Here is a 17,818-nt window from a genome sequence, read left to right as displayed (position 1 = left end):
GAATATCTTTTCTCACCCCTTCACTTTGAGGCTTATATGTGTCTGTAAAGCTGAAATGACTCTCTTGTAGGCAGCAGATAGTTGGGCTTTGTTTTTGTTTTTGTTTTTTTATCCACCTAGCCACTCTGCCTTTTGACTGGAGAATTTATTACATTTTTTACATTTAGAGTCATTGCTAGGTAGGGATTTACTAATGCCATCTTAGTCATTGTTTTCTGGCTGTCTTATTGTTTTCTTGTTCCTTTATCCCTCCCTTGTGAATTGGTGATTTTCTGTAGAGGTATGCTTTCATTCCCTACTTTCTATTTTTTGTGAATCCACTATAGGTTTTTGCTTTGTGGTTATCATGAGGCTTTCATAAAACATCTTATAGATACAACAGTCAATTTCATGTTTAATAACAACTTTGATTGCATACAAAACTTTACCCTTTTAGTCCCCTCCATTTTGCTTTTGATGTCACAAAACATTCTGACACAAAACACTTGATATCTTTTTATATTGTGTATTTATTAACAAACTAGTTTAGCCATAGTTATTTTTAATACTCTTGTCCTTTTAACATTTCTACTAGAGTTAAGTGGTTAACACACCACCATGTTACATTATTAGAGTATTCTTAATATGACCATATACTTACCTTTACCAGTGTGGTGTTGTATATTTTCATGTATCATTTTGTTTCAGCTTGAAAAACTCCTTTCAGCATTTCTTATAAGATAGGTCTAGTGGTGATGAACTCCCTCAGCTTGTTTGTCTGGGAAAGTCTTCATCTCTCCTTCATATCTGAAGGACAACTTTATTGGATAGAGTATTCTTGGTTGCAGGATTTTTCTTTCAGTGCTTTAAATGTATCATCCCACTCCCTTGGCCTGTAATGTTTCTGCTGAGAATTCCACTGATAGTGTTATAGAAGTTCCCTTCAGTTATAAGCCTCTTTTCCCTTGCTGCTTTTAAGATTCTCACTTTGTCTTCAGTATTTGACAGTTCTATTATAATGTGTCTGTTGGGCTGCACTCTGCAGGCCTGCAAGCCCTGTAACTTGCCCAGCCTCAAGACTGAAGAAAAGCCCAGAGTCAGTGACAGAGACATCAATGGTTTAATGGATAGGGGGATCTTATATGTCTGAAGCAAGGTCCTGGAGCAACACCCCACTGTGTGCAGCAGATGGCAGGCAGGACATGGCAACAGACTACAAGAGCAGGGGGAAAGGAAGATTGCCAGTTACAGGGGGAACTGATGTCAAGTTGGCTCATTGGTTACCAGGGAAACCAGCAGAAGAGCATGTCCCTCACTGCCCCTTTGATAAACTATCATGGTGGAAATGTTCTAATCTAAAGATTAGAACAATCACTGCCGGGGGTGAGGGGTGCAGGCAAAGGGCAAATATGTAGGCATTTACTGATTATATTATATGATTAAGAGGGAAGGGAAGTCATGTGAGTAGGATGCAGGTGACGCAGGGACTGGTCAAGCAGAGGATGTACAAAGAGCAAGGGAACAGCCATGTTGGGTGGCCTGATCATAGAGTGTTTTGGAGAAGATCTCAAAGTTGAGTTTGATGACCTATGAGCTTCACAAACTTAGATATCCAAACCTCTTCCCAGATTTGGGGAGTTCTCAGCTCTTATTACTTTAAATAAGCTTTTTGCCCCCATCTCTCTCTCCCTCTTTTCCTTCTGGAACTCCAATAATTCACACACTGTTCTTTTACTGGTATCCCATAGATCATGTAAGCTTTCTACATTCTTTTTCAGTCTCCTTTCTTCTGCTTGATCCATTCTGTAGTGGTGCTCTCAACTGCATTTTTCTTTTGATTCACTGTATTCTTCTACTCCAGAATTTGTTTGATTATTTCTTTTATGATCTGTCTCTTTGTTAAACTTTTTTTTCCCACGTACCGTTTTCCTAATTCCATTGATTTGTCTATGTTTTCTTATAGCTCACTGAGCTTCCTTAAAACAGCTATTTTTAAGTCTTTATTGGATAAGTCACAGACCTCCATGTCTTTGAGATCCACTTCTGGAAGATTGTGATCCCTTGATGCCATCATGTTTCCTTGATTTTTTACATTCTCTGAAGTTTTGCATTGCTGTTCTTGTATCTGAAGTAGCAAATCTTTCTTAACCAATCTTTACTAACTGCCTTCAGGAGATAAATACCTTCCATTAGCCCTGGTAGTTTCTCAGGGTTTCTCAGGGTTTCTCAGACATTCTACACCAGTTCCTCACCTCTTGCTCCCTCTTGTGGCACAACTCCTAAGCTTGTATGCCTTCTCTTGATCCTGCAACACACCAGGCCAAGGGCTGACAGCCTCCCTTTTAACTTTCCTAAGGGTGGCACTAAAGCTCTAGTTTGTGGTCTCTCCCTTGCCCACAGATTCTGGCTAGCTTTCTACACATGCTTAACTGACCATCTGCCAAACCCTGCTGTCACTGGAAGCATGCACAGAGAGCCAGCCACAGGGTATCAGCATGTGTGAGGAAGGTATGTGGAGTGACGGGAGTGCCCATGGGCCAGCTGGGAGGATCCATGAGTAAGGTGTGACCAGTGGCTTGTGGGCGGGCTTCTTGATAGAGTCTATAATGTACCTAGTAAGATCTCATCTCTTTAATGCCCTCTGAGAGTCCTATCTGCTACTCTCCCAGCCTCTTCCTTCCCCTTAGTCATGTAGCTAATGAGTCAGTACTCTGGTTGAGGTAGGAGAGAAATGGGCTTCTTTGGCAGTGTCTTGCACAGCTGGAGGAGCCAGGTGTTCACCACACACTCTTACTTTCCCCCACAAGAACAATCATGGGCCAGGAAAATTTCTTTTGGCCCTGAGCTGTGCCACCTTGGAGGATGGGTGATAGGTTAAGCCAAAGTATTCCTCCTACCCTCTCTAATGCATGAAGACTTCTTGTTGTTTTGCTTCATAAAGGATGCTGGTCTGTAGTTTTCTTGTGATGTCTGCATCTGGCTGTGATATCAGGGTAATACTGGCCTCAAGGGATGAATAAGTTGGGAAGTGTTCAATCTTCTAAACTTTGAGTCATCTTGATTTCTTCTTTAAATTTTTGGTAGAAGCACAAGTGAAGCCATCCGGTCCTGGGCTTTTCTTTGTCAGATGTTTTTTGATTACTGGTTCAACCTTTTCACTTCTTACAGGTCTATTCAGATTTTCTGTTTCTTCTTGAGTCAGTTAGTTAGTTTTTGTTTATTTCTAGGAATACATCTATTTCATCCATGTTATCTAATCTGTTGGCATAAAAGTGTTCATAGTATTCTTTTATAATCCTTTGTATTTCTATAAGGTAAGTAGTAATGTCCCCACTTTCTTTCCTGATTTTAGTAATTTGAGTGTTCTCCCTCTTCTTTTAGTCAGTCTGGCTAAAGATTTGTAATTTTGTTGATCTTTTCAAGATTCTCTCCACTGTTTTTCTGTTCTCTATTTCATTTGTCATCAGTATAATCTTTATTATTTCCTTCCTTCTGCTTGATGTAAGTTTAGTTTAGTCTTCCTTTTCTGGATCCTTAAAGTAAAAGATTGAATTATTTGGGATTTTTCTTTTTTAGTGTAGGCTTTTACAGCCACCAATTTCCCTCTAACCACTGCTTTTACTGCATCCAATAAGTTTTGGTATGTGGGTTTTCATTTTCACGTTCTTCTCAAAGAACTTTTCATTTCTTTTATGGTTTCTTTGTTGACTCTTTTTTTTTTTTTTTAAAGAATGTGTTGTTTAATTTCTGTGTGTTTGTGAATTTTCCAGTTTCCCTCTGTTACTGATTTCTAGCTTCAGTCCACTGTGGTCCAAAAAAAAAAAGATGTATTACTCCAATATATTTAAATTTATTTAGAGTTGTTTTAGGGTCTATCACATGGTCTATTCTGAAGAATGGACTATGTGCAAGAATATGTGTTCTGCTGTTGTTGAATAGAGTGCTCTATATATGGTAGGTCTAGTTGGTACAGAGTATTGTTCAAGTCTTCTATATCCTTTGTTTTCCTTTCACCTGTATATTCTACCTATCATTGAAAGTGAGTGTTAGTGTCTTCAACTATTAATTTTAAAATGTCTACTACTACTTTCAATTCTACAGTTTTTGCTTCATATTTTATGGGTCCATTCTTAGTTGTACATGTGTTAGTAGTTGTTATATCTTCTTAGTGGACTGGCCTTTTTATCATTATAAAATAATCCTCTTTGTATCCTGTAATAATTTTTGTTGTAAAGTCTACATTGTCTGATATTATAATAGCTACTCAAGTTCTTTCAGTCACTGCATCTTTCACTTTCAACCTATTTCTGTCTCTGGATTGAAAGTGAGTCTCAGCAAATACTTGGCCATTCTGCCATCTCTGCCTTTTAACTGGAGAGTTTAGTTCATTTACATTGAATGTAATTACTGATAAGGAAGAACTGCATTTTTCTATTTCTGTTCTATGTGTCTTATACCTTTTTTGTTGCACAATACCTCCATTAATGCCTTCATTTGTGTTAAATATCTCCTAGTGTACCATTTTGACTTCCTTCTTATTTCTTTATATGTTTTAGTTACTTTCTTAGTTTACAATTACTCTTCAAGGGGAGGAGTATAGCTCAGTGGTAGAGCTCATGCTTAGCATACATAAGATCCTGGGTTCAATCCCCAGTACCTCCACTAAAATAAGTAAATAAATAAACCTAATTACCTCCAAAATAAACAAAATACAATACAACAATCTATTTCAAATTAATACCAACTCAATTTCAATACCACACATAAACTTTGTTCCAATATAATTCTACCCCCCTTTATGTTACTGTCACATGAAGAACCACAAAAATCACAAATGTGGAAATACCATGTAAACCATAAACATAATATACAGATATTACTGTAGCATTTGGTTAGATTAAGAGGCTTCAAAATGCTGGCTGAGAATAGTCAAGAACAGTGAACTTGATAATGTTAAGATTTAAGAGTTCAAATAATCTTTTGCTAAAAAAAAGGGCAAGTAACTACTCCTCCTACCTTTGTACACACCTATTTCTGAATTCCCAAACCCTAACACAGTGCCTGACACAGGGATATATTCGATGAATTTCTTCTAAATTAATAAAAATACAGAAATGCCTATCTCCCCTTTAAGGAAAGAAAACTTAAACATTCATTAGGAATTTACTATCTGTCAGGCATTGTGTAAGTGTTTTAAATATATTGTATTTCATTTAATCCATATAGACACACTGTAAGTAGAGCATCCTCAATTTACAAAGGGAAGTGATTTTTCCAGGTCACACAGCTGAGCCAAGGTTTAAACCTGTATCTCCAAGATTCTAAGATCTGTGCTCTTTCTACCACAGCATACTGATCTTACATTCTACTTTGCCAAAGAACAGACCCAGCATGTCCAGGGAAGTTCTCTATTCAAAACACATACTGAAGTCATAAACAAGAGAAAGCAGCATTGTCTGAAAGGCAACTAGCTTCAGACTTCCACTGCCAAGAGACCAGATGGTTTCTGGGATATCTAGTTAAGCTAAAAATACCCACAACCACAATGAATCTGTCTTACAAACAAAGAAAAGGAGGAGCAGCCAGTATAAACATGCAGCTGGAAAGCTAGAAGATTTAATGCTTATAAAACACTGTGTAAAGAGATTTCAAATGTTAATACATGATATAAAACATTAGACAGCTCATGTTCTTAACTGCTCACTCATCACTCTCTCTGCCTCTTACATACCCATAGCACATTAGTTTCTTAATCAGACTCAGGTCTTGCAGAGCTCAGTCCCACCAAGAAGCTAAAGGCTGGAGAGGACCCACCTCCCCGCCCCTAGCCTGGGTGTGTGAGCCCCACTCCCACATACTTGAGTGAAAGCAGCAGCTTCCGTAGGCCTAGCTCTAGCTGCCATGCACCCAGAAATGGGTAAGACTTTGTTACAACCCCTCCCTTGTTGATTTATGACTGGATTCCCTTCCATATGTACACCAGCACTCTTTCTTTTTTCTTAAAGTGTACAATTTAATGGTTTTTAGTATATTTGCAGTTATTTAACCATCACAATTTTAGAACATTTCCATCACCTCATAAAGAAACTTCATACCCTTCTCCTCCTTCACCTTCTCCTCTAAGCAACCACTGATCTACTTTCTGTCTACATATTTGCTTATTCTGGACATATAGTATTTGCTGATGGATAGGAACACTTTACACAGATGCATTCCAAAAAGCCTAGCATAATGCAAAAGGATTTGAGTCTCCTCAAACAACAGGATAATAGGATAGCTTTTTACTCACCTCTGTAGCAAACTTAAGTATTTTTTAGAACAAGGCAGGGTATAAATTATTAAACAAACAGAAGGAAGGAAGCTTTATGTTGCAAAGGTTGATCATTTCAAGACAAACATTTAAGTGAAGAGCATTCTGTCATAGGGTTCTGACAGTGGCTTGATAGAAAGAATATAGGTTAGGAGTCAAGAGAGACCTGAGTTCCAATTCCATCTCTGTCACTCTACTGAGGTGAGAAGTTCTGGGGCAAGTTATTTAACCTCTTCGAACTGCATTCTCCTTAGCTATAAAATGAGAATAATGTTATAAACTTTATAGGATTAATGTGAGAACTAAAGGAAATGAGGTACATAAAGTACTCAACGTGGCAGGAAGCCCTAGGAAAAAGCTAGTTCCCTAATGCCACCCCTCACCATCCTGGCAGCCCCCTCTGGAAACTACAAAGATATTTCTATTGTAGTATGGCAGAGAGATTCCTGACACCTTTAAAACCTGCCACATCCCTTAAGTTCCACATCATTTCTTTTTAAGTTATCTTCCTTTTCCAGTACTCCATACTTTTAACAAGATTTGTCCTCTTAACCAGCTCATCCACTTGATTTGTTTCAGTTCTTTTATCCCTCCCCTCAACTCTCTCTCTCTCTCTCTCCTCCCCTCTCCTCCCCTCCCCCCTCCCCTCCCTTCCGCCATCATCAAGCTTTGTGGTTTCTTTTAAATCACTACCTTCTTTTTCTCTCATAGTCTCCTTACTGTTTGGACTATTCCCCACACACAACTTGCAAAGTCTACACCTTACATTTTTATAGAATTCTCTAACTGCCCTTACCTGTTCCTTTCCATGCCCTGGCCACATTTCCTCCACCCTTTAAAACTCTAATCTAAGCCACTTCTAGACACTTCGATTTTTGAGATTAAAAGAATCTTAAGAAATCATTCAGTGAAATCCCCTGGCCAGCAATAGGTCAGGCATAACAACCAGCATTTTACATAAATGAGACAGGAAGAGGTCAACTGATTTTATTCAAGCTCACCTGCTACTTTCCTAAAAACCTCCCTAGGCTAGCTTCTCTACCCTCACCTCTCTGGCTTGCCTCCTTTCATCAATTCTAGAACTAGTCTTCCAGTGTCATATCATTTATGTGTCTGATATCTGTTAACTGAAAGCATCTGTATTTCCATTTGTTCATTTTAAAAAAGAGGAACAAGTCTGTGTATTTTAATTCACTCCGACACTGACTGGGAACACAGTTAATATTGCCGAGTCTACAGTCAGTCTCTGTCTCTCTCTCTCCCCTTACACACACCTTTTAATAAGCACAGATGCTTCAGATCTCTTTTGCTGCATCCCACTCTGAACCACAGACTCAGGCTTAAAGGATCTGGACATAAGAAAACAAAATAATGTAGCTAATTTCTGTTTAATTAAGGCTTAATTATTACTCAGTAGAACACAGATTTTTCTCTTATAGAATTTTTAGAAAAGATCATAAGGTATTCCTGGAGAAGCAAGATGGCAGAGTAGAAGGACGCTTGTAGCTCACCCTCTCCCACAAATACACCAAAACTCACATCTACGGACCTACTCAGCCAACCAGAGCACCTGCTGAACTCCGACAGAACAGTGCCCTCTTCGAAAGACAAAGACGCCAAAAATCTGGTAGGAGAAAAGGAAAAAAGAAAGAAAAAGCAAAACAGTGCGGGACCAGTCCCGCGGGGAGGGAGTGGCAAAGGAGGACTGGCGCTTGTTCGCTGGGTCTCCCCTATCCAGTGGAGGGGACAGGGGGAGCCTCCGAGGCTCATATCTGCCCCGAGCACCCCTTGACCAACAGAACTGAGTTAAACGGGCACGGAGGGTCCCCGCGACACCCAGCCCGAGATGCAAGCCGGCAGCTGGGGCCGGGACAGGCCACCCGAGCTGGGTGGAGGACTGGGGCGGCTGCACTGAGGCAGCCCTGGGGGACTGCAGGGTGCTGCATGCCGTAGCTGGGACAGGATACATAGCAGAACAACCTTGGTCCCCCATAAATTGCGAAAAAAGCAAAGCAACAAGGCTAGTGTGCCCTGGGGACAGGAGCACCATAGCCTTTGTCTCCTGAGACCCGCACCACAATTACTGGCACTTCTGGTGAGAAGAGAGGCAGGGTACAGCCACCACCACCATCTCCTCCTGTGCACAGCACCTGGGCGCGGGCGGGGCTGAGACCTGAATCCGAACCAGGGGGCTCCGCAACCTCCTAGGCAGGACTGAGACTTGCTTACAGCCCAGGCAGATAGGATCTTTCTGCCCTGGCACCTCAGAGAATTCACGCTGCCGAGACAAACAAGGAGCTGAGATTTGGCACACAGCAGGGGCAGGACCATTCCACGGTCTTCCCTGAGCCCACCTTTGGAGCACTGACCCAAGGCGGAGTGGGCAGCTGCACAGAGCAGCAGAGTGACCAGTGCCGGGAGAGGGCAGGTGGCCAACTGCCTTCCTGGCAGGAACACAGCACCTGACCACGGTGCTGGGAGGGGGCGTGACTGAACCACTTGCCTCGCCCTAGCGCATCTGACTGTGGCATCGGGAGGGGGAGTGACCCGCCCCCCCACCAGGAAAGAGCTCAGCACCTGACCCAGTGCTGGGAGGGGGCACGATCTGCTAGCCAACAGCCACTGGGAGCAGCACAGACGAGGGTGCCAACAGAGGGCCTCTGGAAACAGCAAGCTGAGTTCGCGAAACAGGGTGAAGACACAAAGACCTCTCAATAAAATCATTAAGAGCATACCATCTCCAGAACGAGATAACTGATACTCCTTAAGCCACAGTGCCAGAGAGATATGAGCAATATGAAGAAGCAGAGGAACCACTCCCAATTAAAAGATCAAGAGAAATCCCCTGAAAGCATGATCAAGGAAATAGACATTGATGGCCTACTAGATCAAGATTTCAAAAGAGGAGTGATCAAAGTACTGAAGGAACTAAAAGAGATAGTGTTTAGAGATATAAAATACGTCAAAAATGAAATAGAAGCTATAAAGAACCAAGTAGAATTAGTAAACTCATTTGCTGAGATGAGAGCTGACCTAAAGGCTGTACAAAGCAGGCTAGAAAATGCAGAGGAATGAATAAGTGACCTAGAAGACAGGACAACAGAAAGCACCCAATCAGAACAGCTGAGAGAAAAACAAATAAAAAACAATGAAAACAATATAAGGGACCTATGGGATAATATAAAGCGTGCCAATCTACGTATAATAGGGGTTCCAGAAGGGGAAGAAAGAACAAAGGGGATTGAAAAGGTATTTGAAGAAATCATGACTGAAAACTTCCCAAACCTAAAGAAGGAATCAGATATCCAAGTATAGGAAGGCCAGAGGGTCCCAAACAGACCCCCACCAAGACACATCATAATCAAGATGGCCAGAGTCAAGGATAAAGAAAGGATCCTAAAGGCACCAAGAGAAAAACAAAGAGTGAGTTACAAGGGAGCCCCTATAAGGCTCTCAGCTGATTTCTCTATACAAACACTACAGGCCAGAAGGGAGTGGCAAGATATATTCAAAGTCCTGAATGAAAAAAAGGTGCAGCCTAGGATACTCTATCCACCAAGACTATCCTTTAGAATAGAAGGAGAGAGAAAGAACTTCACAGACAAGCAAAAACTAAAAGAGTTCACCAACACTAAACCCATGCTAAAAGAAATATTGACAGGTCTACTCTAAACAGAAAAGAAGCAGGATGCTACAAAAATGAGAAACTCATAACTGGAAAGGAGGTAACTGCCATGAATTACAAATAGAATAAACACAAAATTGTAAAAGAAGGCAATTAAATCATTAAGAGTGGGAGAGGGAAGCAAGGAAAGCCACTGTGGAAAACAGTATGGAGATTCCTCAAAAGACTAAAAATACTTACCATATGATCCAGCAGTCCCACTCCTGGGCATATATCCAGAAGGAACCCTACTTCAAAATGACACCTGCACCCCAATGTTCATAGCAGCACTATTTACAATAGCCAAGACATGGAAACAGCCTAAATGTCCATCAACAGATGACTGAATAAAGAAGCTGTGGTATATTTATATGATGGAATACTATTCAGCCACAAAAACCAACAACATAACGCCATTTGTAGCAACATGGATGTTCCTGGAGAATGTCATTCTAAGTGAGGTAAGCCAGAAAGAAAGAAAAATACCATATGAGATCACTCGTATGTGGAATCTAAAAAAAAAAAAAAAAAAAAAAAAAAAAGTACAAAACAGAAACAGACTCACAGACATAGAATACAAACTTATGGTTGGGGGTGGGAAGGGACAGACTGGGATTTTAAAATGCAGAATGATGATAAACAAGATTATACTGTATAGCACAGGGAAATATATACAAGATCTTGTGGTAACTCATAGCAGAAAAAAAATGTGACAATGAATATGTATGTGTTCATGTATAACTGAAAAATTGTGCTCTACACTAGAATTTGACACAACATTGTAAAGTGACTATTATTCAATAAAAAAAGTAAAAAAAATAAGTAAGTAAGGTATTCCTAATGCATTAAAAAACTAGCAACTTTATAGTATAAAAGCTTTATCAATGTGGTCACTAGACACCCCCCTAAATCCCACACTAATCCTATGGAATCTAGTCTAAAACACAGCTGCTAGCCAATCTGTTTCCTCCACAGCTCCTAGAGTCCTCCATTCCTTGAGACCCTAGGCTGTAAGTTTGGCAACCATTTCTGACAAAGCCCCCCTTTAAGTTACCCATGGACACAAGATCTATCTCATTCAAACATTCCACAAGTATTACTGAGCCTCTATTATGTGCCTGGCACAGTACTAAGTACTGTGAATACAGTGGTGAACAAGATTTTGCCCCTGCTTGTAAAGGATTTAAAGTCTAGTGGGAAAATGGGCAGAGGCAGCATAGGGCTCTATAAGAAGGTCATAGGGGACAAGAGAGTGTAGTAGAAAGAGCCAAGAAACGTCAGTTTTAACTCAGCTTCCTACTATTCTAGCAGTCTAAGATTTGGCAAGCCACATTCTCTCTCTGGGCTTTCATCTTCTCATCCATAAAACAAAGGAATTAGGTAAGACAATATTTAAGGTCCTCTTCAGCTCTAAGAATTTTAAGACAAGGTAACAACAAAGTAGCAGCAGCAATACTCACTGAAGGCTTATCATGTGCCAGAAATCTCACTAGGCACCATTTACTTAAGATACAATTTTGTACTGAATAGCAGTACTGGAATTACTCCATCGCTTTCTTTTTTTCATCTTTTAAACTGAAAAGAGGATAGTTTGATTATATTTATGTTTATGGTTATACCCTATTCCTAAGAAGACTTTTAAGTTGACTTACAGTAAAAATACAAAGACTGAGCCTTAACAGAGAATAAAGAAGTAAGTAATAAATATGAGAAGAGTATACCAAAAACTAGCTTTTAAAATTATAGGCCATGTTGAAAAACCATGATGACTGAATTAAAAACTCTGTCCTAATCCTAAACTTCCTGACAGCCAAAGCAAAGATGAAAAACACAAATGGACACGTAGCTCTTAGAAAAGACACTAGCTCAACAGAGAAAGTTTTTCCAGACTGAGCTTTAGAATAATTTACAACCAGATTCTAGTGGTGAAGAGGGGATGAGGAATGAAAATAAATAAATTTAAACAAACCAGTTTTTCAGATATTTAAAAGTTTAACTTTATAATTATATATCTTATGGTTCAAGTTAATTCTTTTCAATTAATGTATATTTTATGATTAACTTAGAAATGACCTTGGGCTAACTATATCTCTGTCTGCCCATCTGGAAGAGGTTTGATTTTCAAAGGACTACAGAACATTGTAATAGTGTTCAAAGCTCTTTTTGCTTTGAATTTTTCAAGTGAAAATAGCTGCTGCCAAGACTCACAGCCACAATTTATCGATGGATTCCTTCCAAAATAACCATCCGATCAGGTCTACTCACTCTTACCTCCATGCTTTTGGGCTTAAGAAAGAAAAGTTTATAAAGTAGAGAAGTAAAATAAAGGCAGATTAATTTCATTTAAATACAGGTGTAAAAAATTTTAAAGCCTATACATATGAACTCTCTTTAGGAAAAGAACTTGCAGAGAAAACCTAATATTTGCTGTTGCTTAACCGATAAGAAAAAATGCATCTGAAATAACCCAAAACTATTAACAATGCTAATTTTTTAAATTGTGGCAAACTATATATAACATAAAAGTTACCATTTTAACAGCTACCTGTAAAAGACTGAAATTAGAACATTCTCTAACACCATGTACAAAAATAAACTCAAAATGGAGTAAAGACCTAAATGTAAGACCAGATACTATAAAACTCCTAGAGGAAAACATAGGCAGAACACTCGTGGACATATATTACAGCAATGTTTTTTTAACCAGCTCCTGGAGTACTGGAATTAAAAGCAAAAATAAACAAATGGGATTTAGTTAAACTTAAAAGCTTTTGCACAGCTAAGGATACCATCAACAAAACGAAAAGACAGCCTACAGAATGGGAGAAAATACTTGCAAATGATGTGACTGACAAGGGACTAATTTCCAAAATATACAAACAGCTCGTACACCTTAGTATCAAAGAAACAAGAAACCCAATCCAAAAATGGGCAGAAGACCTAAACAAGCAATTCTCCAGTGAAGAGACATACAAATGGCCAGAAGGCTCATGAAAAAATGCTTAGCATCACTGTTAGAGAAATGCAGATCAAAACTACAATGAGATTATCACCTCACACCAGCCAGAATGGCCATCATTGAAAAGTCTACAAACAATAGATGCTGGAGAGGGTGTGGAGAAAAGGGAACCCTCCTACACTGTTGGTGGGAGTGTGAACTGGTGCAGCCACTATGGAGGACAGTATGGAGGTTCCTTAAAAAACTGAAAATAGACTTACCATGTGATCCAGCAATCCCACTCCTGGGCATATATCCAGAGAAAAATAAAATTCTAAAAGACACTGTTTATGATAGCCAAGACTTGGAAACAACCCAAATGTCCATCAACAGATGACTGGATAAAGATGTGGTACATATATACAATGGAACAGTACAATACAATCAGCCATAAAAAAGAATAAAATAACGCCATTTGCAGCAATATGGATGGACCTGAAGATTGTCATTCTAAGTGAAGTGGACCGGAAAGAGAAAGAAAAATGCCATATGACACCATTTATATGAGGAATCTAAAAAATAATAATAAGGACATAAATGAACTACTCATTACTTATAACTAAGATGATTGATCTCTTGAAAATTTGTAAGCACACTGACTGTCCTTTATGATTGGATTACTGCATTCTGTTGATTCTGATTTTGTAGTTGGCTTTATTCCTTTGATAACTATGTACGGTTAGAAAGATAAAGCTCTAATCTGTTCTTAGAAACAATAATCAGTACATATATGTAAACTAAAAAAATTATGCAGTATATTGTATATATGTATTTACATGCAATATAATGTGTATGTGCAAACTATAATAATTCTACCTAATAAAACTTAAAAAGAAAAAAAAAAGTTACCATTTTAACCATTTTAAGTTTACAGTCACATTGCTATGCAACCACCACCGTACTAATTCTTTTAACATATCAATATGACTCATCTCATTGTCAGTACTAACAACTCCATACTGATTTCCTAAATATCATCTGGAATTGAAACTTAGTATTTTCTTATCTTCGCAGCAGAGCAATTAGCATAGTCTTATCCTGAGGATACCACAAATGGGTCAAACTTACTTTTCTTCAAAAATTCAGATTAGCCCCTTGTTCCTAATCCATATTTGAAAACCAGTTCCCCCTCTTTTCCCCACTCCCACCTTCCCCAAAGTAGCTACAACAAGTACTTTTGCACCCCCAGTCCCTTTTGTCTTATACCCGAAAATGAAAGAACCCTGACTGAATTCAGTATCAGCCTCTTACCCTGCCAGGAAAGCTAAGGAGTAGGAATTGTTCTTGGAAACAAATGCCGAGCGGTGTGTCTGTATCATCTTGACTCGGGAAGGTTCTTCATTCTCTGAATCTGAGAGACGTGCAGGACACTGTCAGGAGACAAGGGAGACAACACTGTCCATTTGGGGTTCCCATGGCATCTCCCATAGCTATTGTTCAAATCTAGTCTATGTCACTTCTCTCTGAGTTCCAATCTACGTTTCCAACTGCCTCCTAGAGATCCCAAATGCATCTCTAACAGTATTTCCAAAATCAAACTCACTTATTTTTCTTCTCTAAGTCCCACTACCAACCCAGTTAGAAGCTTCAATCCACAACTTTCTTTTCTTCAAAGTTACAACATTGTATAGAAGTTTTCAGTACCCCAACACCTCTAAATACTTTATTTCATTTACTCTTTAACCAGCCCCACTAAGAAGGGGTTATTACCTGTCTTTTATAGATGGCAAACTGAGGCTCAGAATAGTTCAATTGCCTAGGATTGTAGAGTTAATAAGTAGCTATGCTGGTACTTAGATCCAGAGTGTCTGTCCCCAGACTGCCTCCATGTTATTTCCACTGTACTCCCTTCTACTCCTAAAATGTCTCTCAGATCTAACTCTTCCCATGTATAATCACTGTCATTGTCTTTCCTTGGATTCTCGTCATCTTCTGCCTGGACTATTGCAATAATCTACTCACAAGCCTTGCACTCTCCAGTCTTTCTTCCCTCTAATCCTTTCCACAGTATCAGGCACACAGACAGAATCCTGTCACTCCTCTGCATAACTGTTGGTGACGTCACAAGGTCTCAACCCCACAGCATGATCCAATAACCTTCACAAACTAGATCTGACTCTCTTTCATAGTTTTTCTCCCTCCTGTTCCCACACAGGTAACTCCTTGAGCTCTAGTACAATCAAACTACTTTCTCCACATGTACCATCATAGTCTTTCAAAATTCCTATTCTTTTGGACATGCTATTATTCCCTTTGCCTAAGATTCCCCTTCTACATTCTCTGCCTATAAAATACCAATTGGCCTTTCAGAGGCATCTTAAATGTCACTTTCTCTGCAAGGGCTTCCAAATACTGCTACATCAGCTTTTTACATCTTAATGACACTCACTCATTTCCTTCCTTTTATTTTAGAGTCTCCTTTTGAGTCCTTAAATTTACATCTGAAGTTTCTTTTACATGTGCCTTTTGCATACAACGTGTCATGAGGATTTGCTCATGATTCATTAGGAGTCGTTAGGGGGAGCAACTAATCACACTGAACTGCAGCTTCTTATTTAGGAACTTTAGACAAACTCTCTAAGAGTAAATGACGACCTTTTCTTTAAAACTTCTAACACCATTATATATAGTAAGTAAACAAAGAAATGTTTAATCATCTAATGATTAACCAGTTATCTAATGATTAAATGACTATCAAAGTTAGAGTTGTAGATGGGGCATGCAAGGCATCCTATAGGTCAGAGTACCTTGTATTCCTTAAATGCTTTGTTACTCTATAGGCTGAGAGGCACGTGCATACAATAGGCTAAGTTCCCTAATGACCTCTGAGAAAGAGTTGAAGAATTAGAATTTATAGAGCTTTTCAATTTATTAGGGTATCACTCCTTAAAGAACCCTGTTGTACAAAAAATTCACTGGAGAAACTTTAATAGCATAAATAGCATAATCAAATTTTCAACTCTGGGAAAAAGAAAAGCTTTGACATCAGTAGACTCAACAGGGGATAAATAATGCAGTTTCTGTTTACTTAGGTCTGTCTTCATAATCATTTCAGTACCAAGTAAGAGAATAATTAAATCCCAGCTCTATTACTTAGCTATCATTGTCACTATCTTTCTGAGCCTCAGTTTCTCACCTGAAAAATTAAGAATGCTTTGTCTACTCACAGATTGTGATAAACCGTTAAAAGCGCATAGTACATTAGCTAACAAGTAGTAAGTGCTCCACGGAAGATAGATTTGCTTGTATCAATTTAAATACTACTAATCTTTTAAGAAAAAAACTTTGGTATTATAATAGCTATATGCCAGATTTCTTTTAATTGTTGAAAATAAATTTACCTTATAAAAAATAATTATATAAACAGAAGGTACCCCAATCCCTCTATATTTCTACCCCAAAAAACCTAGAGCAGAAGATAGGAAAATATTTACCTCTCATCTTTAACTTTGGATAAGAATAAGCCTATAGCACTATGGATTCCTAAGATGGAAATCTCTGAAGTGATATTTTTCTAAATGTGCCTAAAAAAATTAACAGAATGATAATATACAGAGTTGGCAAGGGTGTGAGGAAATTAGTTTAGCACTTTTTTACTACTAGTGGGAGTATAATTATATACAAACTTTCTGGAGGTCAACTGAATAAGAAGTACCAGAAAGTCTTAAAAGGTACACTCCCTTTGATCTGATCATTCCACCTCTAGTAATTTATTCTAAGGAACTAATGAGCCAAGAGACTTTCATCACAGTGGTGGTCTAAGGTAGCAAAAAATCAACAGGAGATTAATTAAAACAAATTCTACAGTAAAGAGTAACTAGCAGGCCACTAAATAACGATGTGGGGTTCTTTATTTACATGGAAAGACTTCCACAACTTATATTTTAAAATGTTATAAAACAGTATATATAATGGGTTGCAGTTTCTGAAAAGAAAAACAATATATTTTATACCTACACACTTAGAAAAGAAGTCTGGAAGGATACTTACCAAAATGTTTATAGGGGTTATCTCTAGGTTGTGGGATGAGAAGCAATTTTTCACTTTTAGCCTTATCATCTTTGATGTGACTATAATTGTTACACCAAATTGTTTCCCAGCAATTCACATTATTATCAGTATTAACTGTACCACAATAAATCATAATAAATTAAACATGGTGCCTATTTTATTTCCATTCTGAACAAGTAACAGCAGATAACTATGCTTCTAGAATAAGCACCTTCCTCCCTCTATTTGAATTCAGTTTGGTACACATGTATCAAACACTTGTGATGTGCAAGGTACTACAGGAGATTTAAAAATAGGTAGGACACATTCCCTATACTCAACAAACTTACACATCAAGTAGCGACACATAAACATACAAATAACCATAAGGTAAGGAAGAATGCAGTAAGTCCTATAAAAGTTACAAAGTGAGGAGAGGAAAGTTGAGAGGGGAGAAATGGATGACAGGAGTGGAGAAACAAGTAAGGAATCCCTATAGGCTCCAGGAAGGTGACAGCTTTTGAACTGGACATGGAAAGATAAATAGCCTTTCAACAGTTAAGGTCAGTGGCGTTTCAATGAGATGAAATGCAAGACCAAGACTCTCAGGAGGGAAAGCAAAGGTTAGATACTTGGGGTAAGCAAACAGCTCTGTTCCCTAGAGTTTGGGGGTTGTAAGCAAGGATGGAAAGATAAACTAGAATAATACTAAGGACCTAAATGTTGGAGTTAAGAGTTCTCATTTAAATTCCACAGGAAATGGGGAGCCACTGAGGTATTTAGAGCAGGTGGGTAAAATGATCAGTCCAGTTCTAATCATAATACTCTCTAAAATATAATCCTTCAGTTGGCTTTCCACTGAGACCATCTGAGCTTC

General features: G+C 38.7%; 1 protein-coding gene across 1 annotated transcript in view; it reads right to left on the bottom strand.

Moving 5' to 3' along the window:
* Positions 1–17,818, bottom strand: part of RNF169 (ring finger protein 169) — an 83,041-nt gene that overhangs the window by 16,600 nt on the left and 48,623 nt on the right. Inside the window, exon 4 of the mRNA XM_074372638.1 lies at positions 14,203–14,321. Coding sequence (XP_074228739.1) covers positions 14,203–14,321 — 119 coding nt within the window. The remainder of the gene's footprint in view (positions 1–14,202; positions 14,322–17,818) is intronic.

The sequence above is a fragment of the Camelus bactrianus genome, chromosome 10 (genome assembly GCF_048773025.1).
Source record: "Camelus bactrianus isolate YW-2024 breed Bactrian camel chromosome 10, ASM4877302v1, whole genome shotgun sequence".
NCBI classification, from domain to species: Eukaryota; Metazoa; Chordata; class Mammalia; order Artiodactyla; family Camelidae; genus Camelus; species Camelus bactrianus.
Note: the sequence above shows the minus strand (reverse complement) of the source record. Positions and strands in the feature narration are given on the sequence as shown.